The sequence below is a fragment of the Pleurodeles waltl genome, chromosome 9 (genome assembly GCF_031143425.1).
Source record: "Pleurodeles waltl isolate 20211129_DDA chromosome 9, aPleWal1.hap1.20221129, whole genome shotgun sequence".
Classification (NCBI taxonomy): domain Eukaryota; kingdom Metazoa; phylum Chordata; class Amphibia; order Caudata; family Salamandridae; genus Pleurodeles; species Pleurodeles waltl.
In genome coordinates this window covers 19,215,679-19,239,819 of record NC_090448.1, presented here as the reverse complement: position 1 = coordinate 19,239,819, position 24,141 = coordinate 19,215,679, and the positions used below count along the sequence as shown (strand labels likewise).

The following is a 24,141-nucleotide window of genomic DNA, read 5'->3' as shown; positions in this document are numbered from 1 at the left end:
CATCCGTTTGGTTCCACTAAGACGACGATTGCACTTGTTTCATTTTATTTACTGTTCGAATAAACCCGGGCGCAGGACTGGATCAAACTTTGAAGGACCAATGCTTACTAAATGCTATTAAAAATGTCCTACTGTGAATCAAAAGAGTGAACGATCTCAAACCTGACTGGCCATTGATCCACACAGAGGAGTGTAGAGAGAACAGGTGGGATTTGCTCTTTAGAGAAGGGTTGAAGTATTAAACACATTCAGAAATCACAGATGGGCAAGAGTGATCATGCAGGCCCAGGTGGATAGACGTGAATAGAACTCCACACAAAATGGAAGGGTTGTTGCAAACTGCATTACACAATGCTAAACAACGTAGTAACAACAGTGAAAAGAGATTAGTGGGAAAAAGGATGAAGAACTAGAAATAAGAGAACATTATTGACAGGAGAAGAATGGATAAAAGTGACTTCTCTGCACATAAGATCGTCAATGCAGACGGGGGAGTGATGGGACTGGGCATAATGCAGGATGGCATGAGCAAAAGTGATACAACTGAAGGGGAGGGAAGGGAAGGTATGTATAGTCCTTGAACTTTCAAAATAAACCATCAATTATGCAAGGACCCAAGGATTAATAGGGCTAGCTTAAAATAGAATAAAGAGACACAACAGGTTTTGTAGCACCAGGAAGAGAGAAAAATGTACCTGCAATTTAACTGCTATATAACTGCAGTTTTACAGGTCATGGGGCTACAAGAAGGATTTATTAGAGACATCCTGGCATTGGTTCTAGATAAAAAAAAAAATATCAATTTTGCAGTCTGTATAGGCGCTAATTCATTAGAATTATCTCTTTAAAAATTAAAATTATTACCAGAAATGTCCTATTTTATTTGTAACATAATAAATTCTCAAAAACAAACCAGTTTTATATTTCTAAAACTTGGGGGTTGTACTCCATCCTTTAAAGGATGTCTGCAAGATAGGTGGCATTTCTGGTGCTGCATACAAGATTTAGCAGTGCATGTTCCCCTGTTTTATAACTCTTCCCTTTTAGACCTACTGGAACTTAGGCACAAGAGTAAGATGGGAGAATTGACTGCACTCACCGATTGGGGAATCCACTCCGGACTTGTCACTGTCGCTCTCTGAGCTGGAAGTCTGCCTTGGGCTCCTCGGTCTTTTGCGTGGCCTTTGTGATCCCCCCATCGAAGGTAGCTGTGGGGGTCCCACTAAGCTGCTTCCATGTCCCGGAGCTAGCTGGTTATCCCGGTTTTTGGGGGGGCGACCTGGACGCTTTGGGGGTCCAGCGACATTAGGGTTCTTCTTGGAGAAAAGGACTGAGGTTCTCCTGCCAACTTCATGTGCTGGGGTGGAAGAGGAGTTTGGCCCGAGCCCTGAGAGAAACATACAAAGACGGCAAGAACAGAGTGGAGAGACAGCGGGATGGGACCAACATTTGGAGGAGCAGGTAGGGAAAGGATGCAGTGAAACAAACACGAAGAAGAGAAAGAAAGGGGCAAGAAGAGAAAGAGAAGGAAGGATGAGTAATGTTTTAATTCCCATCAGATCAACAGCAAAAACAGAGCATCCTAAACCACGTGCACCAGACGCAAACCTCATTAGCTTCTTAGACTCTCGAGAATCAGCCAAGAACTCAACATTTGAAATTCTACATTAAAACTCTCTGTACTTCAAAAAATCAAAAGGAGCAGTGAGTTAGTTTTAAATACACATACTTTATTGAAAATAATATCAAAAGTTTTCCCAAAAAATACAGTGCTGAATTACAACTTTAAAACAAAAATGCTCAATGACAAAATCCCTGGAGGTAAACAAAGACCCCTCTTCTATCATCAGGTGTGTGATACAACCCTCTGAAATGGATCTCTTGACAAGTCAATGGCATTAGCTATCAAATGACTTCCCACCAGTGCTTTGGAATTTTCTATGGTCCCAGGAATGCCAGACCAACCCCCACTAGCTTATCCCTCAGTAAAAAGAGCAACTGATTTCTTGGATACCAAGGATGGAAACTGAGGTGGTCAGGAATTCTTTGAATAGCAGAACTTTCCCGGCGAAAGCAGCACATTCAACTTTAATAAACAGGATCTCCGATCTGACAGCGAGCTATTTAACTCCATCATCATAGGATGCATCTCACAGTATCACAATATACCCATTAAAAATAACAGGAAATACAATAAAAACAAAAAAATCAGATGCTGTGACAATTTGAGGTCAGCACTGTGTGAACTCTGAAATGAAAGACAATTACAGGGGATGGAATGCCTAACATCTCTTCCTCTGTTCAGTAGTGAACAAAATTAGCGCAGACGAAGGAGAGAGCATACCAAAAGAGGTTTGCTAATTCAACACATGACTTCACAAATATGGAAGTGATGGAGGTGAAAGGAGCTTGCAAAAAGATGTGGAAAAGGGAGGTGAAGGGGTAGGTTAAAGCATTCAGAAAGGTGCCAGAGCCACAGCCCAGCACAATCTACAGCTCGAAGTGGCCGGTATTGGAGGTGGGCTTGCTGCCGAGGTAGCATAGTTGAGCACCGGGAACTGATCCCTGTAAGAAGACCAATACCTAGAGATTTAAAGAGGGGTAACTGAGCTGCTTTGCCTTATGGAAGACATGACTAGCTAGCATGAAGACTACCCATAACCATGTAGCCAGGGAGAAGGAAGAGGTCATCAACTACAAGCAAGACCGTAAACAGGGCCCAGGCTTTGGTCTATAAACATTCAGTGTCTTTTACGGGTGTCCGGAGTGGGAGTGTGCAGCCAGGAAATAATTAGCCCTGGGAATTGAGAGGAACGGAAAGGACAGTATAGAAATGTACCTCTCATTAAACTAGCAATCTTAGCTCCACGCTTTCTTAGCTCTGTGGTTACACATAATTTCCAACTTTGAATGTTTACCAACTGCTCCAAAAGTGTTAAATCCAAAAGTGGATAAAAAGGCGCAGTTTTAAAAAATGATCACATACTTTCACTGCTACTTCCCAGATCATCTAAGTTGATGCTTCTGAAACATACGCAATACAAAGATTTACATGTGGAACACTGACTATTACTGGCCATTTTGTTATTTATGGAGTCTTCACGGCATAAGAGCAGAAAGCAATGCTACTGAAATCTATTTCAAACTCTTTACAGACACCACCTCAAAATATTACTCAATCTCTCATAACAGTAAAGTAGTGGAATTCTGCCCCCCACCCCCCAACAACAGTATTAAAGGAAAACAAGCTCCCTTGAGTAGCCCAAGTTGTCTAGCAGATAGTTATTAGAAAGCTTACTTTTTTACAAAAAGGTAATTAAAACCAATGAAGCAACATTATTTTCTCTAACATTGCAGAACCGGTGCCTGAGATTTGTACTAAAGAAGCAGGCGCTAAATTCAGATTTCACTGACCATTGAATGTGCGTGTGCTGCAGAATCGGTATCAGAGCCTATGGAGGTGTTTTGTCTTTGAGGTCCACCTACAACCAAAGTGACCTTTTTAAAAAAAATATTTAAACAGATTTGCCAACATACTTTTGCTTCGCCTAGAGTAGAGCGGCTGCGATCACGGAAAAGGGAACACACAAACTGCTAACAGCCTCCCCTAGATCTGGACTGCAGAAGAGGCTCCAAGGGTCACAAAGCAGGTTGCTCCTGAACGAGCACTGAGTCAGTACCTTTCCTAGTCTCCTGGCTGCTGCTCTCTTCTGCAGCACTGTCCGTCTGTCCATCCTTTTCTGAAGGACCGTGTGGAGGCAGCCCTCCTCTACCGGATGAGCTGTGTCTGTCCATGCCTTCCCTCTTGGATTCACGCTGGTGAGCCAATTTGCGCCGGATGGCGGTAATTTCCTTCTTTAGCATCTTCGCTCGTCGATTGCGTCCAATGCTGTGCTTGCCCGCGCTTGCCTCATCCAACCGTTCCAGCAGGACCTTCAAGTGCTCTTCTAGGGGCAGGTGCTGCTGGTTCTCTGAAATCTGGTCGTCCGCTGCAAAGGGAGAGACGAATGTTATGGGTATGTTTGCCCAAAGCAGGTGTATTGTGTGGAAAAGTTACATTAGAGCAATCATACTACTTGGAACCAACCCATTTAATGGGACTACAGAGAAAGGAAATCGAGTGGAAGAACTGAGTTACTTTCCTGTAACAATGGTTGTGAAGCTTGCAATGCTTCTAGATTTACACACTGTGGTTACTTCCACATACAGTGGTTGGGTCTGGTACTTCATCTATAAATATCCAAGTTTTTATTTTGGCTGTTGGTCATAAGCAGTCATGACAGCTCAATAAGACAGACTATAACCCCCACAATACCCAAATAAGCAACTTATAGTCTAGATTCTCTTTCTCCTCTAATGGGTTCAGAAGTGCAAGAGTGAATTGAAGGAACTTTTGAGAAATTCGACTGTGACATCAAAGTTAGGGAGGTAAAACAAAACAAATATCACCAGATTAGACATACTGTAAATCAGCGCATTCCAAACTTTCTAGACTCAACCCATTTTTTTTTTTAGAATGAGCTAGCTTTAATGGCCATGAGCAAGTGATCTTTTTAATGTGACTAAAGAATTGTGTGGCAGCGCGCTGTCATTTACAGGCAGCATATTTTCCATTAAAATGTCCTCTAAGTTTGCAGACATCTTACTGTGACAACTATACTGCCCAAATGATAATGCATGAAAATCTAGTTTCAGCAAATCACCAAGTAACGTGTCTTAATTTGTTTTGATCCTGTTAAAATCTTTGCTTCCATCACAGTTCAGAATTTAAAAAAAAATTACTTTATTTTTGCTTTCCTAACTGCTGAATACGTACACTTCATTTGAGGGATTTACATTTGTTGGAAGAAAAAATGACATCCTACCCCTTCCTTTCAAACTCTGTACTTCAGCAAGATGGTCTCATAATTCACTTTATTTTTCTTTCTCTGACTGCAAAGTGAGAGGAGTGTGTAAAAATCAATTCCCAAGTTAAAAACATAAGTAGCAGTTTGTCAGAAGACCTAGCCTGAGATTTGACCTCGGTCTCTGGTGTACAGTACCAATTTAGGGAACACTGCTGTAAATGAATAGCTCTAAAAGAAGATGAATGAGTTATTTACCTTTAATAACACTCTTTCTGGTAACTACCCTGTGAATCTGCCCAGGTACCTGACTGAATCAATCAGGTTCCATACCGCCCCCCTCCGGACATGACAACACAACCACACAAAGAAGCCACCAATGCACACTCATGTCAGTTAAATGGTGAGACCGTACTGCACGCAACAACGCAAAGTCCAACTACCAAGTGAACATCACTGGCAGAATGCGAAAGCTACCTTGGGATCTTATCGGAGAGAGTCCATTCTACAGCATTGGGAAGAGGGAAGGCAGTGAGGAATCTGCTGTTAGTGTATCCACCAGAAGGAAAATGCTACTTACCCTGTAAGCATGTGTTCAAAGCATGTGGTGGAGTCGATTCACATACATAGCACACTACTGCCGCTTAGTGCTGGGCTGGGACTCTTGAAAGCTATTATTGTTTGAAGGGGTCACTTGAGTCATAAGATGTGGTGGGCATTCCTTCTGGTGTACACTGAACAGAGCAGGAGATACAGGCTTCCGAGGCAGAGGGCAGGCGCATGTGAATCTACAGAACTACAAGCTACAAACAGATGCATGTTTCGTCTGCAGGATATGTGGTTGTAGATACACATGCTTATCATAGACTGTTAAGCATGTCTTCTGGAAGTGGTGGATAGCTGGTGGATGACGCAGAAGTCTGCAAAAAGGTTCTTAACATTGTCTGACCCATCATGGCCTGTTGACGGGCTAAAATTCCACGCAGTAGTGTTCTGTAAAGGTGTGTGGTTATGACCAGGAGGCTGTCTTACAAATATCCACTAGTGGGATGCGTCATAAGGCAGCCATAGTAGCTCCTTACTTAAAGGGTGGCGTGTATCCTGGGCGGAGCAGGTAGAATCCGCTCCAATCTATGGCAGCAATTCTGACTATTTACCTAGTTACGTCGTCCTTAGTGATGGGACTTCCTCTCTAAGGCATAGCAAAGGAGACAACTTATGGAAAAGCATGGTTCTGTCAATGATCGATTTTGACACTGATGTGTAGAGTGCTTGCTCCGCAACGACATATGGTTGCGGGAACACATCTGGAAGTTCTATGCTTTGGTTAAGGTGGAAAGGTTTTACCACAGTATTAATGTACTTGGATTAGTTGCAAAGCTTCACATGTTCATCTCATGAACCTGATAAGGACTATGTTGAGTTTCCAAATGGGAGCATGAGGCACTCTGGAGGCCCTCTTGAGACCCTCCATGAAGGCCTTAACTTGCACTCAGAAGGTGTCCCCTGATCTGAATGGAAGTTAGGGCTGCAGCTACGTGGAACTGAATAGAGGTGTTGGCAAGGCCTGCTTACTGCAAACGCAAAATGTAGGCATTTTACAAAACTATAGGTTCCAGCAGGAAGGGGCCCCTTAAGATGCAGAGGTGAACAAAACACTTCCATTCTAGCGCAGTACAGGCCTTGTAGTGGGCCAGCGTGCACCTTTTAAGATGAACAACATTCTTGGAGGGAATTCGAGGCTCGCAGGTGCCAAATCACATGACTTGAGCTGCCTGGGCTCCCAATGCCTCACCAAACCTCACCTCTGCGTGAGATCGTCAGGCCTGAGCCGAAGATGCTCCTGAGGGCTGACTGGCATCTTTAGGAGGGTGGAGTACCAGAACTGTCGGGCCTAGGTCGCAGCTGCTAGAATGAGAGTAAGTGATGTTTGCACGAGGTTCCACACCAGGAAGAGGAGCAGTGGGAGCGGTGGAAAAGGGTACGCAAAAATCCCTGATCGGGTCATCCATCATGCATTGTCCATGGGCAGTGGGTACTTGGTGGCAAAGTTTAAGCCTTTTGCATTTTCTGGGGTGGCAACCATGTCGATCTGTGGGATACCACAACATTGGAAATATTGTGAAGGACCTACTCATGAAGTTTCCACTCATGGACTTGTAGATGCATTCTGCCGAGCAGGTCTGCAAAACTGTGGTCTACCCCTGGGCGATGCTCGCCATGAGGTGAGTGTTGTGTCAGAGTGCCCAATGCCAAATCCCCTGGGGTAAGTGAGAGAGCTGGACTGAGTTTGTACCGTCCCTGCAAAACTACTGGGGTTCTGGTTAGCAGGAACCCAGCAGACACAGTCAAACATACTGACAACAGGAAGAAAATGGGGGTAACCATGGCAAGAAAGAGGGTACTTTCCTACACTTTTTATCTTGTGAATCAATACAAAAGTAATGACCCCTTAAGTGAGGTGAGTCTGAGGAGAGGACTTTACACCAGGAAGTCCTGCAGAACTCAGAAGGCAACACAGCCTTTCCTGTTCACTTGTGAAATGATGCTGTACTGCCTGGTAAACAAATGGACAGATGCCCATGTGGCTACCTGGAATATGTCCAAAAAAGGAACACCCCTGACTATGGCAGGGACGGTGCCTTTTGCTCTGATAGAATGAGAAGTAGGATCCTCTGGGGACTCTCCTTTATTCCAGGGCATAAGATAGTTTCAAAGACTGAACAACCGATTGGGATAAGGCCCATTTGTGAACTGCATTTCTCTTTGTTGCACCAGCGATCCAAGCAAACAGCTGATTCCCCACCAACAGCCCATAGTTCAATTTATGTGTGAAAACTAAGGGCGCATTGTGGGTCCAAAAGAAGTATGCACTGGAGAAAAGAACGAGAGGAGTCTGAAGGACTTCGGGTAATGCTGATCAATGTGGGCGGGACCAGCCATGGCAGGCCCCAGGGTATGAACTTGCGCCTGAGGACCTTTGGAGGCGCGGACCCTGGCCCAATAGGCCAGTGCATGGCCACCTACATAATGGGGGGTTTACATATATATTGAGTCCGGCATAGCTGGTCTCTAGGTGCTTACCTGCACCGGGGCGTCATATCCAGCGCTAGCCAATGTGCACACACAGGCACAAGTGGTTTTCCAGGGCACACCTGTCCGGGGGATGCGGAACATCCATGCATGCGTGTTCGCACTGCCCATGACAGCTTCTACGCCCATAAGGTAAAAGAGTCTTATTAGGTCTGGCTGCAATAGTGGATTACAGAGGAGCAGCCTCATGATGTTTGGCATCGCTGAATTCAGAGTGACAAACTCCCTCTAACGGTAAATGTGGTTTTCTTATTAATGCCCTGTAAGGAAATGCCTCCTTGGCATGGTTACCCCCTGACTTTTTGCCTTTGCTGATGCTATGTTTTGATTTGAAAGTGTGCTGAGGCCTGCTAACCAGGCCCCAGCACCAGTGTTCTTTCCCTAACCTGTACTTTTGATTCCACAATTGGCACACCCTGGCATCCAGGTAAGTCCCTTGTAACTGGTACCCCTGGTACCAAGGGCCCTGATGCCAGGGAAGGTCTCTAAGGGCTGCAGCATATCTTATGCCACCCTAGGGACCCCTCACTCAGCACAGACACACTGCTTGCCAGCTTGTGTGTGCTGGTGAGAACAAAATGAGTAAGTCGACATGGCACTCCCCTCAGGGTGCCATGCCAACCTCACACTGCCTATGCAGTATAGATAAGTCACCCCTCTAGTAGGCCTTACAGCCCTAAGGCAGGGTGCACTATGCCATAGGTGAGGGCACCAGTGCATGAGCACTGTGCCCCTACAGTGTCTAAGCCAAACCTTAGACATTGTAAGTGCAGGGTAGCCATAAGAGTATATGGTCTGGGAGTCTGTCAAACACGGACTCCACAGCACCATAATGGCTACACTGAAAACTGGGAAGTTTGGTATCAAACTTCTCAGCACAATAAATGCACACTGATGCCAGTGTACACTTTATTGTAAAATACACCCCAGAGGGCACCTTAGAGGTGCCCCCTGAAACCTAATCCAACTACCCGTGTAGGCTGACTGGTTCTAGCAGCCTGCCACACTCGAGACATGTTGCTGGCCACATGGGGAGAGTGCCTTTGTCACTCTGTGGCCTGTAATAAAGCCTGCAGTGGGTGGAGATGCTAACACCTCCCCCAGGCAGGAGCTGTAACACCTGGCGGTGAGCCTCAAAGGCTTACCCCCTTTTGTTCCAGCACCACAGGGCACTCCAGCTAGTGGAGTTGCCCGCCCCCTCCGGTCACGGCCCCACTTTTGGCGGCAAGGCCGGAGGAGATAATGAGAATAACAAGGAGGAGTCACTGGCCAGTCAGGACAGCCCCTAAGGTGTCCTGAGCTGAGGTGACTAACTTTTAGAAATCCTCCATCTTGCAGATGGAGGATTCCCCCAATAGGGATAGGAATGTGACCCCCTCCCCTTGGGAGGAGGCACAAAGAGGGTGTACCCACCCTCAGGGCTAGTAGCCATTGGCTACTAACCCCCCAGACCTAAACACGCCCTTACATTTAGTATTTAAGGGCTCCCCTGAACCTAAGAATTTAGATTCCTGCAACTTACCGAAGAAGAAGACTGCTGAGCTGAAAACCCCTGCAGAAGAAGAAAGAAGACACCAACTGCTTTGGCCCCAGTCCTACCGGCCTGTCTCCTGCCTTCTAAAGAACCCTGCTCCAGCAACGCTTTCTCAAGGACCAGCGACCTCTGAATCCTCAGAGGACTGCCCTGCTTCAAGAGGAACAAGAAACTCCCGAGAACAGCGGCCCTGTTCAACAAAGACTGCAACTTTGTTTCAGAGGAGCAGATTTAAAGACCCCTGCAATCCCCGCAAGAAGCGTGAGACTTGCAACACTGCACCCGGCGACCCCAACTCGACTGGTGGAGAACCAACACCTCAGGGAGGACCCTCCGGCGACTCCGAGACTGTGAGTAACCAAAGTTGTCCCCCCTGAGCCCCCACAGCGACGCCTGCAGAGGGAATCCCCAGGCTCCCCCTGACCGCGACTGCCTGACTCTAAAATCCCGACGGCTGGAAAAGACCCTGCACCCGCAGCCCCCAGCACCTGAAGGATCGGAACTTCAGTGCAGAAGTGACCCCCAGGAGGCCCTCTCCCTTGCCCAGGTGGTGGCTACCCCGAAGAGCCCCCCCCTTGCCTGCCTGCATCGCTGAAGAGACCCCTTGGTCTCCCATTGATTTACATTGGAAACCCAACGCTTGTTTCTACACTGCACCCGGCCGCCCCAGTGCCGCTGAGGGTATACTTTTTGTGTGAACTTGTGTCCCCCCCGGTGCCCTACAAAACCCCCCTGGTCTGCCCTCCGAAGACGCGGGTACTTACCTGCTGGCAGACTGGAACCGGGGCACCCCCTTCTCTCCATTGAAGCCTATGCGTTTTGGGCACCGCTTTGAACTCTGCACCTGACCGGCCCTGAGCTGCTGGTGTGGTAACTTTGGGGTTGCTCTGAACCCCCAACGGTGGGCTACCTTGGACCCCAATCTTAACCTCGTAGGTGGTTTACTTACCTGCAAAACCTAACAATACTTTACCTCCCCCAGGAACTGTGAAAATTGCACTGTGTCCACTTTTAAAACAGCTAATTGTGTTTTATGTGAAAAGTATATATGCTACTGTGATTATTCAAAGTTCCTAAAGTACTTACCTGCAATACCTTTCAAATGAGATATTACATGTAGAATTTGAACCTGTGGTTCTTAAAATAAACTAAGAAAAGGTATTTTTCTATAACAAAACCTATTGGCTGGATTTGTCTCTGAGTGTGTGTTCCTCATTTATTGCCTGTGTGTATGTACAACAAATGCTTAACACTACTCCTTTGATAAGCCTACTGCTCGACCACACTACCACAAAATAGAGCATTAGTATTATCTCTTTTTGCCACTATCTTACCTCTAAGGGGAACCCTTGGACTCTGTGCATGCTATTCCTTACTTTGAAATAGCACATACAGAGCCAACTTCCTACATGCCCTAAAAATGCCACTTCTAGGAAGTGGGCATTTCTAGATTCTGAAATGTTTCATGTGTCCTGTAAATTCAGCTTAATTTCACTGGGTGCGAGGGGAGAGCACATTTGTGCATTCCTTAAGTGACAGCTATAAAACTTGGGCATCCAGAGCGCTGCCATTTGGGCCCTGGGATAGATCGACTGGAGGGAGAGTTTCCTGACACTTGGGCTCTCGGAGCCAGATCATGGCCCCACGAAAGATAAAGAGCTACAGTCCACCGGGCTGATGGGGAGGAAATTTGGGGGAAGACATCTGTGGTCCAAAGGAGAACCCTTTGAACCACCCCTAACTGCAAAGGCACACTTTAGTATAACTAGGGGTACTATCCTTCACCAAGGCAGAGTTGCATCTATGGTGACGCAAGACCTGTGCTGCTGGACCGAGTGGTGTGCACTGCCAGAGGAATCTGTTGTGCACAGAATAATTGTCTGAGGAAGGGATCAGCACACCCTTCCTGCATTGTGGCTGGCCTGTGCCGACTGCCTGCTGCTGTGTCGTAACTCGAGTTGTGCTCTCCCAGGACAGGGTGGCTGCCCCCTGTTCTCAGTAAAAGTCTCAGGGGCACCAAAGGCCTCCTGTAGGGGACTTACATTGTCTGCTGGTATCATCTGGAGAGCTGTGCCCTCTTCTATGCTTACATTGTATGCTGGACTCCACCAAGCAGCAGCGGCGTCCGCGAGAACCAAGTATTCTGTTTGGAGACCAGAATTACCTGGTGCGGAGCCTGCAAGTACTGCCTGCACTTCAGGTGAATGTCCCTTCATCGTGGGGACCACTGCACGCCGAAAGATCGTGTGGTGTGAGCGTGATCAACCGCTGCGGGACCCCACGTGGCCCGTTGTTGTCGAGTGAGTTGCATTTCTCTTGTGTGACCCCCGGCTGCATGTGCATTGCGTGCTGTGCCCTCTTCCTAGGTTGGGACTCTCAGAGGTGGGGGGTGCAACCAAAGCTGTGCTATACACTGCCTCATATGGTACAGCTGCACTTGCGTTGACCAGGGAGTCTGGTGCGACTAAAGTCATTGCTCAACAGAAGTTATGCCTCATTCCAGGAAGGTAGAGAAACGAAGTTCCTTGTGTAATCAGATGATCTAGGCCGACTCAAGTCATTGAGTACTAGACGTTGTGCCTCATTCTTGAGAGGTCTGGGGGTGTCTGCTGCGTGATGACTTAAACCACATCAGACTACTGCCTCCTCTTCAGGAGGTACTACATTGGGCATTGTGTTTGGAGTGATCGTACGGGTTGGGGTGATCCAGGCCACCAGGCCCCTGACGTTGTGCCTCATTTTTCTGGAGGGACAGTACTTAGCACTTCTGGTGCAACTAAAGTCTTTGTGCACCAGACGCGGCACCTCCTTGTAAAGGGAGTGCAGACCTAGTAACTCATTGTGTGCAACCAGAATTGTCGAGGGCGACTCAAGTCAACACACCCCGACAGTGCAGCTCCATCCAGCAGGTGCCAAAATTGGTAACTATTTTGAAACACTGACTGGCTGGCAGGGCTGGGCACCGCTATGCCTAACGGGCAACCCCAGTGACTCCCCCCGTGTGCGGCAGACCTCCGAGTGAATCTCCTACTGGATGCACAACCATCTCATTGCTAATTACTGATGAATCAGCTGTTGTCTTTCCTTCACGCCTCCCATTTCGTCCCCGGGATCCTGCGTAGTGTAACTGGGGCCGCAAGCGGCCTAGGATCCAGGGGCAAGGTTGATACAATCTATGGTTTGTGGTAGGGCAGAATAGCCGAAGATGGTTGGTCAGTGCACAAGTGCATGTGCACGAGCTGACCGAGGGAGGTAGAAACAGGTATAATAAGCCGACCACACCACCGAATGACGAACTACCTCTGCATAACAAAGGGACCAGATCTACAGACGGAGTGACCCAATGAGTGAAAATAGGCTGAACTGATTCCAACTTCAGCTTCGGGTTGGCCTGCTCTGATATTGAGGGATCCTAATGGGAACAGGGAACTCCCCATGAGGTGCCAGCCATTACAAAAGCCTCAGAGCCTTCCAATAGAGACCCTACTTCACTCTGCTTATTGCTGAAGAGGTTGTGTTGCCCAGCACCCATTGGATTACCTGCTGCTGAACAAAGACCTTTAAGCAGCCGGGTGTTTCACGCATCTAAAATATTTATGTAGTAGTGCTGTTCCATCTGAAGGCAGAAACCACAAATCTCTCATTGTCCAGGTGGCCTCCCAAGCCCAGCGATGATGCATCTGTCACCGCTATACGCTCTGGTGGTGGTAAGGAAATGCAGTTTATGTCCAAAAAGCATTTAAAGCGCTGGGCCCAATGCAGTCGCAGCTTCTATTGAAAAGCCCACATATGCCAAAGGACGTGAAGGACTACCAGGATGCAAACGACCAACAGATCTCAAAACCATCAAGAGTAGCACTTGCTTGAACCATCACAATCACAGCCAGAATGCCCGAGACCGGTTACGGTCGCGGGAAGGCCTTCAAGGAGACTATGTCCAGAATGGCTTGATAAATGGAATCCTCTGCACAGGTCAAAGGTGGGTTTGATGACGGAAAGCTCTGACTTGGAAAGCAATGACCCCATTGTCTGTAGATGGTCAGGCATTACCTGCAGCAAGCTCGCCGTCAGTAGCCAGCTGTCAAGGTACAGGAATACATTTAACCCTGATCAGTGAAGATGTGCTGCAACCACCCCCATGACTTTCATAATGTGAAGACAAAAGGCCGGACAGCGAACTGGAAGAGGCCTGATTGCCGTAAAGCAGAGAAATGCTCTGGGAACTGCTAGATCAACACGTGAAAGCACCCACCCAGTTCTTGGAATCCAGAGCCTGCAGAACCTGGGCACGTTTTATAAATTCACATTTCTACGTTTGAGGAAGCAGTTCAAGGTCAGAAGTTTAAAACAGGTCTCAGTACCTGGTCCTTCCTGGGGGAACAGGAATTACGGACAATAACATCCCCGTCCTGCCTTGGGTGCCAGTTGAATCTCCCATTTAGTGGGTAAGATCATTTCTTTTTTTTCCAGATGAAACATTGGAGTGATCTGCTGACATCTGAAATGAAACGAGAGGAATGTGGGGGAGAGGTATCCAGGAAGGGACACGTATAACCAACTTGGAACATTTAGAAAACCCACTGGTTCAATGTGATGGATCACCAGTGAGGCAGGCAATGCTGAATTCTGCTGGCCTCAACCCTTGACACTGCCCTTACCCATGCCACCATAAAGGTCTGCATGGGTTTGCTGTATGGGCTGTTCATGAGATGCAAAACCCTTCTAGTATCCTGCTGTTGGAACTGGTGAGTATGAGAAAGTACCTCAAGCCACTGGGCCACAGCTCAGCCTTCTTTACATTTCTCCAAGGCTGCATCTGTTGATAATCCAGTGGAATGCATCCGGGCATGTCGTCTAATAAGAACACTGGTACCAATAGCATGAGCAACAGAGTAGTCACCAGTCTGGAACGTAAAACATACTTTAAAGCATAAATTCTTTAAGGTGCCATTCAGGGGGCCACTGGGCTAGCAGGGGCTAGGGGTTGGGGTTGTTTTCTTCGGATGTCCCAGGGTCTGTCCTACTGTGGCTCTGCAAAATAGACCAAGTACAACCCTATAGCACTTTACTCACTGGTGACAATAACAATTAATCACAGACTTCTCAGGGAGGTAGTGTGTGGGGGTGTTCAAGGGCATCCTTTAACAAATATCTATTAGCTTAATTGATTGCCCACCACAATCCTTTAAGAAAATTACTATGAGAAGCATTAGAAATAAATACTTCACATAAGACAAAAACAAGATATATTTAGAGTCCTGAGCAGTTGAGGTTATCAAAGCTGTTTCCAGCTCTGGGCACCAGTATCCCCTTAAAGTCCAGGTGGTTCCCCTCCCTGGGTCATTGTCAAGAGTGATTAGTCCCTACAGAAGATCATCCAGGTACTCTCTGAATGTGCACAGTCTCTTCTCACAGATCATTTCATCTCACCAAGCAAGGTTTCTCAGTCCGTGTTTGGGTTGGCACATCTGGGCCGGCGACTTAAACTGCTTTTGCGTCTGTGTGAGCCAACAGTTCTTGCCAGGGCCTCTTCGGGCAGTCCAGTCTCCAACGAGGCAGCTTCTCCATGTTCTCTGGTCACTGAGGCATCTACAGGAATCTCTGGATCAAATATAGGCTTGGTAAGTAGGTGCTCAACTGGGTCCAGGGTGATGCAGTCACACACAGACCATTCTTGGTTGCCTGGCAATCTCCTTCATAGACTTCGCTCTCTGGTGTATGCAGCACATTTACTGCTGCAACTTCTTTTCTTGTACAGCAGCTCAGGTTCTGCCACCTAGTAACACAGCCTCGACTGGGCTCCAGTAACCTTCTGTGGAGCACTCCCTTCCTTGGGTAAAGAAAAGGTGGAACTAGAACAAGTGGGTCAGTGGTGCCCACCTTTACACAGTCATAGTGGAAATGTGAATTCACTGCCTGTACTTTCAGGACTGGTTTGGGACGGTTCCTTTTAAGTTTCCTTTCAAGGAGGCTTTCCAGACAAATCTGTTACGTTCGGTAATGCTCATCATAGCAGGGAAGTCTCCAGCCTGGACTAATCACAACAGCGGCACAAAGAGGTGTGAACTTTGTAGATATGGATATTGACAGCTAAAGTGAACAGTGATCACGGGAAAGACAAAAGGCTGCTCTCACCCAAAGGAGCCCCTCTCACCTGAAACAAGAGACTGCATTCTCATTCTTCAATCGCGCCAGCTAACAAATGGCAGCTCTACAAGAAAACTAATCAGCAGCTGCTCTCCGCTAAAGGCCTATTTCTAAAGGAGCTCAGTCTCATTTTTTCAGCACTTCAGTGCGTAGACGTCCTCCCCTCCAACTTCAAGAATGTCAGCAATACACTTCCACTATCTGGGAAAAGAATCTGCCCTCATCTTGTGCAAGACAGACAGGCTTGGAGTATCTAACATGGACCCTACAGGCCTCCATTACTCTGGCTCACTTACACACATCGTGCATGTACCACACAGCCACATACACAAAACAGGCACACATACACTTCGGAAGATAGCAGTAGGATCTGGGTACATGCATCGAAGCAGAACTTTACACGAGTTGGTAAGTAGTCCCCACTTCAATGACCCAGATCAAAGGGTGTGGTCACAGTTATGGATTCATAAATTAATATATGCAGTAGCAAAGCTCAATGTGCTAAATCAATGACCAGGACAGCAGTCGACTGTTGGTTCAATGAGGGTGCAACTCGTGTTCTCCAGGCTGGAGATCGCAGGAAAGAACCCGGGCTTCACTTGGGTCAAAGAACAGTTAAACATCAAAACCAGGATACGGTTAACACCCAAGTAAGGCACTTATTCCTGTCACTACAATGACAATCAGATGAGTCAATGGAGGACTCTGCCGCCATCCTTAATGGGTAGGGCTACCCTAGGCAAAATAATGGCCCTACCTCGGTTCATGTATGTCTTTCAAAATACTTCATTTCCAGTCTATCTGGCCTTCTTCCATGAAATCGAGTAAGAAACCTTCTTCTTCTGCGGGATGGGGGAGGGCCAGGATAGCGCTTCCCAAGCCATGAGAGGGGATATGATGGTGGCCTAGATGTCCCCGATATCCTTAAATATTACTGGGTCTCACAGCATGGAGTGATAAATGAGTGGGTGTATGCAGATCTGCATGGGCTGGCGCTCTGGGTGGACAGGGAGGCGATAGGCCCCAGGGACTACCCTACGCTACATAATAGGCGACAGCGGCGAAAAACTCTACCAGTGCGTACACGGACAGTAGTGATGGTGTGGTCAGCAGCCTTGAAACTCCTGGGATGGGACAGTGACTTACTTTCGGAGGTGGGTGCCCTATGGCGTTTCTCTCGCGGGGGGCTCTTGGGCATTGACTGTTAGGGAGATTTGTGGAAAGGGACTGGGCCCTTGCCCTTCGAGACACTTCAGGGTGAACATAATTTGGCAAAAACTGAGCTATATCACTACCTACAGATAGTTCACGCCCTAAGGGTACACATCACAGGTGAAATAGAGGTAGTGGACCCCCCCCCCTTGGAGGACAGGCTTCTACTTGATCCTATGCTTGACAGGGCCATGTCGCTCACATAAAGGAAGATACTGAACAACGCCCTGGATGCTCTGGGTTTCATGAGAGATAGGTAGGTGGCTGACCTGGGGTAGATGGACAATGAGGAATGGTGAGAGACATTGAAGGGCCCCAGTTGTAGCAATAAAAGCAGGGTTGACTGGTCCAGCTCTAAATCTTGCATAGGTCCTATTACTCGACAACAATGCTGCACAAGATAGGGAAGAAGTCCACGTTTCATTGCGTGAGGTGCTGAGGGCAGGTTTCTGCAGATTGTGTGGGCATGCTCAGTTATCCAGACCTTCTTGGAGAGGGTGACGAGAGTGATGTCAAGGGTTGTGGCAACTGAGGTCCAGATGGATGCCAAGAGGCTTCTTCTAAACATACACAGGGAGAGTGACTGGTCTAAATACACAAAACTGTGACTAGAAGTATGGGCTGGGGTGGCTAAAAGGAATGTGGGTAGGTAGTGGGGCACACCAACCCCTCTTGCGATATATGAATGAGAGAGAGACATGGACTGGTGACTGAGTACCAGAGCAGGGGTTGCCCCCCAAAAATGGGAAAAGGTACGAGGCGGCTGGAGTGCCTACTGTGAACACGGAGACACCAAAGGGTTGATGGGATGAAGCAGAGATGATGAGGGCGTCTGAAGCATTGGGGTCAGGGTGTTGGGGATGCGCAGCAGTTTATGACTTGATTGCCAATGTGACCCTATGTATCCACTGCACTGTATCTTTATGGCTGTGTTTAAAATAAAAAGATGTACAATGAAAACTGTGTGCGGTCTCAGTGAAAGTGTTTCACATGTTCTCATGCAAATCTTCGCACGCTTGGTCTCGAAGGGTGTGAGTGCAACAGCTCCGAAGATAACCTGCACTCAGGCAGACTAATGCCAATCACTTTTACCAATGATGTTAATTGTTTTGACTCGCTCTAGGAGAAGTGGTAGGAAACTAATTTGGGTTCACTTTACTCCTAGACCTCTGCAAAACAACGTTTTGGGACAAAAATTCTGTATCACCTGGGCTGACCAGTGATTTCTCCCAATGGAGAGACTCATAGCTGGAGAGGAAAATGGTTTTGACTCAGCTTCCTGGAAAGAATATAGGCTGGAGATTGTTCGGAAGGGAACAGAGAGTCAAAAGTAGTCAGCCCGAATTGTAAAATGTCTGTAAAGAGTTTAGCTGTGTTAAGTTCATGACTGCCTTGGCCCTGCAAACAACAATTGCAAAGAACAAGTTACTTACCCTTTCTACACTCTTTCTGGTAGAGACTCCAAGCCCAGAATCCTCACCTTTTGAATATGACCCAGGCATCAGACTGTATACAGAAACTTTTGAGCAGTATCCATGCGCACTGATAGGTGGCACCATTCAGCTCCGCACTGATCCATTTTGGAAATGACATTTTGGGCCCATATAGCAGACACTCCCACACATAGACGTCAGGTGCTTTCGGGGTTGTCTGCACCACCAGATGCGGAGTCCAAACAGAAAATTGGCTTTGACCAGTGTTTATTCCAAGGATCTTAATAATAGAGTCTAATTCACAGAATACGAAGTACTGAAGGTTTGCTGCGGAATCTGGGGTTAGATAGGTCTTTCAGAAACAGAACCATGAAATAGCTTGTCCTTCTGATAGAGACTTCAAATCTCAGATCCCTCACCTTTAAATAGATACCAGAACAGGATCTATTAGGGTGTGGGTTTGTGAATTGGATCAAAAAAATAAGTCCTGTAGGACTGAGCATGCAAAATGCCCCTTTCTGTGCACCTGGACGTCCAAGCAGCCGTGCTTTGTGAACATATGGAGTGACGTCCAAGTAGCCACTTGACGTGTCCAGAGCAGGCGCTCCGCGTGGCACAGCAGTGGCGACAGCTTTGGCTCTGGTGGAATGAGCTTGGGGGCTGCTCGCTGGCCGATGCGTAGCAGATCTTGATGCAGAGTAGCATCCAGTGGAAGACGGTCCTTTTCTGCTCAGCTTTGCCTTTTTTCACTTCAGTGAAACCCACAAAGAGCTGATCGTGCACCCGGTGTTCTCTGGTACGATTGATGTAAAAGCTCAGCGCTCTTCTGGGATCCAAGTGATGGAGGCTCCCCTCTTTCTTAGAGTGGGGGGTGGGGGATGCTGGTGTGGTGGAGGTTTGAGACACAGAGAACTGCATCACACTTTTTGTAAGCGGGATGGCAGCTTCAGCATACAGAGTTTGTCTGGAAAAAAGGTTGTGTATGGTGAATTTATGTGGGAGTTTGCAGCTCACACACTCTCCACACCTGAAATGATGCACCAGTTACCACTGTCAGCTCTGGGTGAGGTAAGGAGAGGGCTCAGCCACTGACCCAACCTTGTTCCAGTAACTATCACTGAAGGTCATTCACAGTCTGACAGGTGGAAGTAGTTGGAGAAGTCTCCTTAATGGAGGACCCATTAAGACTTAAGATCCTACTCCCAGAGCACGCATAAGCCTCTTGGCGTGCTTCACCAGCAGGATGCAGAAGATCATCAGTCCCAGTGGCCTCAAAGTAGAGACCTCACTGAGATCCAGCACAGAGGCTTAAAGATCACGATCACAGTCCGAATGTCCTGGACTCCTCTTCCAAGGCGTAAAAAAGGTAACAGTGTCCAGAACGGCTCAAATGAGAAGGAGAGTGAGAGGGAGTTAAGCATGTCTTTGGCATGCCAGTAGATAACCCCGCTGTAATCAGGAGGTGGTTGACGACTCTCTGGGGCAAGCCTACCTTGACAGCCAGTCCCTGAGGTAGGAGAAAAATGGGACCCCAAACTACTGAAGGTGTGAAGCGATCACCTCAACCATCACTTTGTGAACACGAAACGGGCGCTGGTGAGACCAAAGGGGAGCACAGCAAACTGAAAATGCTGATCCACCACCAACTGCAGATAGCACTGATGTGCCTGCAGAATGGGTGTATGGAAATAGTTGTCCTGCAGATGCAATGCCACTATTCAGTCTCTAGGGCTGACAAGACCTGGGCCAGTGTGAGCCTTTTGAACTGGTCCGTCCAGAGAAAGGCGTTATGAGGAAGCAGGTCTGAAATAGGACGAAGTCCTCCATCCTTCTCTGCCACCAGAAAAGTAGTGAAAATAACAACCACAACCTACTTCCGGCACAGGCACCCTCTCGATGGCCATTTTGGCCAAAAAGGCTTGCACTTCCTGCAATGAGACGGACAGTCCTCTGTCAGTCATTCTGGAGATGGTGCGTGCTGGGATGGAGTGGCAGTAAAAGGCAAGGAATAACCATTTGTGATTATGTGCAGGACCGACCTGTCTGATGCTACGGTTCTGCCAACCCAGCAAGAATCGTTGAATCCTGCCCCCAATTGGGTGGCTGTGGTCCACAAAGGGCACACTAAAGGGGTTTGGAAAGTAAGCTACTTTTTGGCAGGGCAAGTGTGGCACATTGAGCTTGAGACTGCGGGGTTGGTGGAAGCCACAGCCCAAGCTGCAAAACTGCTGGGCAGCTTGCAGAGGCTGAGGTGGCTGCCAATATGATTTATCTCTGCCGAAACAGCAAAAGAAACGGAATGCGTGATGCGACTGGTGGGATGGGGGAGACAAGGCCAGAAAGCACTGCAGCCCTGGTCCTTTTGAACCACTCCAGAACAGAGTGTGCCCTGACCCCAAACAGGAGAGTCCTGTCTCATAGGCCATGTCCATGAGGGACGATTGGACATCACCTGAAAAACCTGTTGACCACAGCGAGTTTTGGTGGCGAATGGCGACGCTGGTGCCAATGACTAGCCTGATGGAATCTGTGACATACAAGCTACAGCACATTGTGAATTTGGCCACATCACGACCATCCTGTATTTTCTGGGTTAGGACAGGTTGGAGGTCTTCTGGGACACCTGGAGGGACTTGAGCCCCCAAATCCCAAAAGTGAGGGAATAGCATTCACTGATCTGAGGAAAACTGGTGGAAGAAAACATCCTCTTCCCGGGGTTTTTTACTCTATTGGACTGTCTGTGGGGGTGTGTTTGTGTGTGGCGGTGCAGAGGTGGGGGGGAGAGGGATGGGGGGTTGAGAAATGGGGGTAGCGGTCAGGAAAGTGTTCAGATTAGTCCGGCTAGTCAGTTCCAGCACCACTAAGCTCCTGGGAGAGGGGCGCTATGTAATTTAGCAATTTACAGGGGCCACGGAGCAAGGTCTGTCCCAGGCCCTTAAAAGGGTATCTGTGAGGGCCTCGATAAAAATTAAGAGGGGCTCAGGAGTAGTTTGCTCTGGCTGGGGAACTTCAGTCAAGACACTGGTTTTGACCTCTAAGGTGGGCAGCTGGAGGTCAAGAATTGTGGCTGTCCTCCACATGACCACTGCAAAAGAAGCACTCACTTCAGTGATATGACCTGGCGGTGTGAAAAGGCTACAGTCAGGAGACGTAATGAGGCCGCTGGCATATTGCAGGACATCCAGGACTTATAATCCTAATAGGGTTGGCCAATCTCATCTCTTGCTTCAAACATTGTTAGAACCTGTTCCAACAGGAAATGTAATGTGTAGGATCTTCCTTGTGGAGGTGCAATGTCAAACGGTGGCGGTTGTGATTTGACTGCAAGCACTTTCATCAGTCTTCGTTTGTCTTTCGCCATCGTTCGGCCGAATGCAGTGTAATTGCCCTGGGAACCGAGGGGCTCTTTTGTTCTGAGTTTGCCTTCAGTAGTTGTTTTTTTTTAATTTTTGTTTGATGAAAAGGCCCCTTTTTGAGTCAAATGACTTTGACTCTCTCTCAGAAAATGATTTCAGAGTTACTTTGGTTTTTGAGTTGTTTCCTCTCAACGCAGCAGCCTTCTCCTTCTGCCGCCTTCAGTGACGTTATCCTCATCATCATTCGGCAACCCTAATGATGATGAGGATAACATTGATGGAGTTGGCTTCTGGCACTGCATGCCCTGCTTCTGGGAGACGAATTCTCCTCTCAGTGTTTTCGGTTTAAAATCTGCACAAACCTTGCAGTCTTCACTGTTGAGGTCAAGCAGCAGGCACAAGTCACATGCCTGATGTTTGTCCTTTGGGAGAATTTGCTGTGGCACTTCGGGCAAAACGCGAACAGCGTCTTCTCTACATCACCCTTAGCAGGGAACACCCTGCCCGGGCATTCTCTGAAACAAGTTTGATGTATTTGTCCGACACGCCTCCTCCAGTACCTTTCTATCTGCGGTTTCTTCGGTCTTCTTTGATGAAAACTTCCCACAAACTCTTTTTTCGTACTTTGGAGAGCTTTCAGCAATGATTCCGGTCCCAACGGTGGAAAAAAAGAATCTGAAGATGGCGACCATGAATGGGAACTTCCGGGGAAGGCGTATGATGCCAAAGGAAACTGAATAATAAACTAAATGATGCCGCTGTCGAAGCACAAAAAAAAAAAAAAAAAAGAAGGGCTTGTGGTATATTGGAGAATTCCAGTCCCAACCACTAGGTCCACAGCATGTGAATCCAGAAAAGATTCACATGGCAAAAAAAAACTATCTGATGAGGAGTCTGAGCCCTAGTGCATGGGGGGGGTGGGTACCAACAGTGACCTCCAACACAACAATCATTCTTTGAAAAAGAACTGCTTATAACACTCCATGACTAACATTAGATTGCAGGAGTGTGCAGATCACCTGATCCACCTCTATACCTGCAGGCAAGACTTTTATCCTTGATCTTCCAAAATATAAAGAGCTCTGTGGCCATATCCACGGCATAGTATGTGGGGAAACCAATTGTAATTGACACAGGTAACTAGCCCAGGACCTAAAAACAGCAAAGAATCTGCAAATGTGACCTGTGAACAAATCCCAAGCAGTAATGGTTTGGGAAGGTACGGAAAGGTCCGCATATAGTTACGCTGCAAATACCAGCAATAAATATATATTCCAAAGCAAAGCTGCAGAAATCAGCCCTGCCAATAAAGGGAAAGGGTCTAAGTGAATTTTTTGGAAGAGGTTTTCTGGTCTTGAGAAGATACAGTGTGATGTATGTAATGAAGCAATCAACCCAAAACTCTTGTGAATGTAGAAGTAAGCACACAGTCTCTTGCTGTTTACTAAGAACCACTGACACTCTTCATTTTTATATTGCCCCTCCTATTTTAGAGTGAAGTCTGAAGAACTAACTTCACGAGGAGAGCTACATTAACACCTTGCAGGCAGAAAGCTAGAAAAAGTAGACACAAATGTTCTGAAAATGGAAGTCTGAAATTAATAAGCTTTAAAAAAGGGGCAGCAAGTATTTGGTTTTTTTTGTTGGTTTTTTTTAACTATGAATGTGAGTTTGGGCATGAACAACTTTAAGAGAGAAAGGAAAGAACACATAAACAATGCTCTATTAGATGCAGTAAATTACTGACCTAGTCTGTCATTAAAGAACATTTTAAATTTATCAATCCAATTATCACCCCCCTTAACAAATAAGCACTCTTATGTGTCAACAGATTGAAACTTCCCTACAATAAGAATTTCAGAGGACCTGAGAAAGCACTTTATCGTAAGTTGTGAAGCAACAATCTCTTAGTGAAGATACGTCTCATTGTGACATAGCCAGCCCCAGAACTGAGAGGGTCCTTATGCCTCTCCATAAATCAGATGCAGATTTCTAATAAGATATAGAAAATTCGCCATTCTTATACAATTTATCAGCATCTTGTGAGGACAATAAATGATCAGACTATAAGAGGCACGAAGAAGCAGGTAGCCGATCAGCAGTTAAACGGAGGTGCGGAATCCTGGCATTGTGTGTGCATCAGAGTTGCAAGGCTGCCCTTTGTGTTTCTTAGAGTAGGAAATGGTAGTCCAAAGCTTTCGATGGAGGACTTGCCTTCCTTTAGATCTTTCCCATAAAAAATACACACCATTCAACTGCTTCAGTATTAAGAGTCCACCAATTTAACTGTGGTGGCACATGATTGACCACCTCACAAATACGGTGATGTGGACAATAAGCAGGTGTGTGGCACCTGAGCTTCTGTGGTCGCACATGCAAAGACTCCTCCTCTCCGAAGCGAAGGTGCCTGGACCACTCTGAAAGTGGAAGGGTGCAGTAGCTGTATGATGTTAGGCAAGTTAGTCTTTCAAGATTTAAGTAACTGTTGGTAGGGAGATTGTATAACTTCCTAAGAGTACTAC

At 47.1% G+C, this 24,141-nt stretch overlaps 1 protein-coding gene across 2 annotated transcripts in view; it reads right to left on the bottom strand.

Annotated features, from left to right (window-relative positions):
• BRPF1 (bromodomain and PHD finger containing 1) overlaps window positions 1–24,141 on the bottom strand; it is a 215,638-nt gene that overhangs the window by 69,961 nt on the left and 121,536 nt on the right. For both annotated transcript variants that reach the window (XM_069206142.1, XM_069206141.1), the window contains exons 9-10: window positions 3,681–3,989; window positions 1,100–1,387 (exon numbers count right to left, since the gene is read on the bottom strand). In XM_069206142.1, coding sequence (XP_069062243.1) covers window positions 1,100–1,387; window positions 3,681–3,989 — 597 coding nt within the window. The remainder of the gene's footprint in view (window positions 1–1,099; window positions 1,388–3,680; window positions 3,990–24,141) is intronic.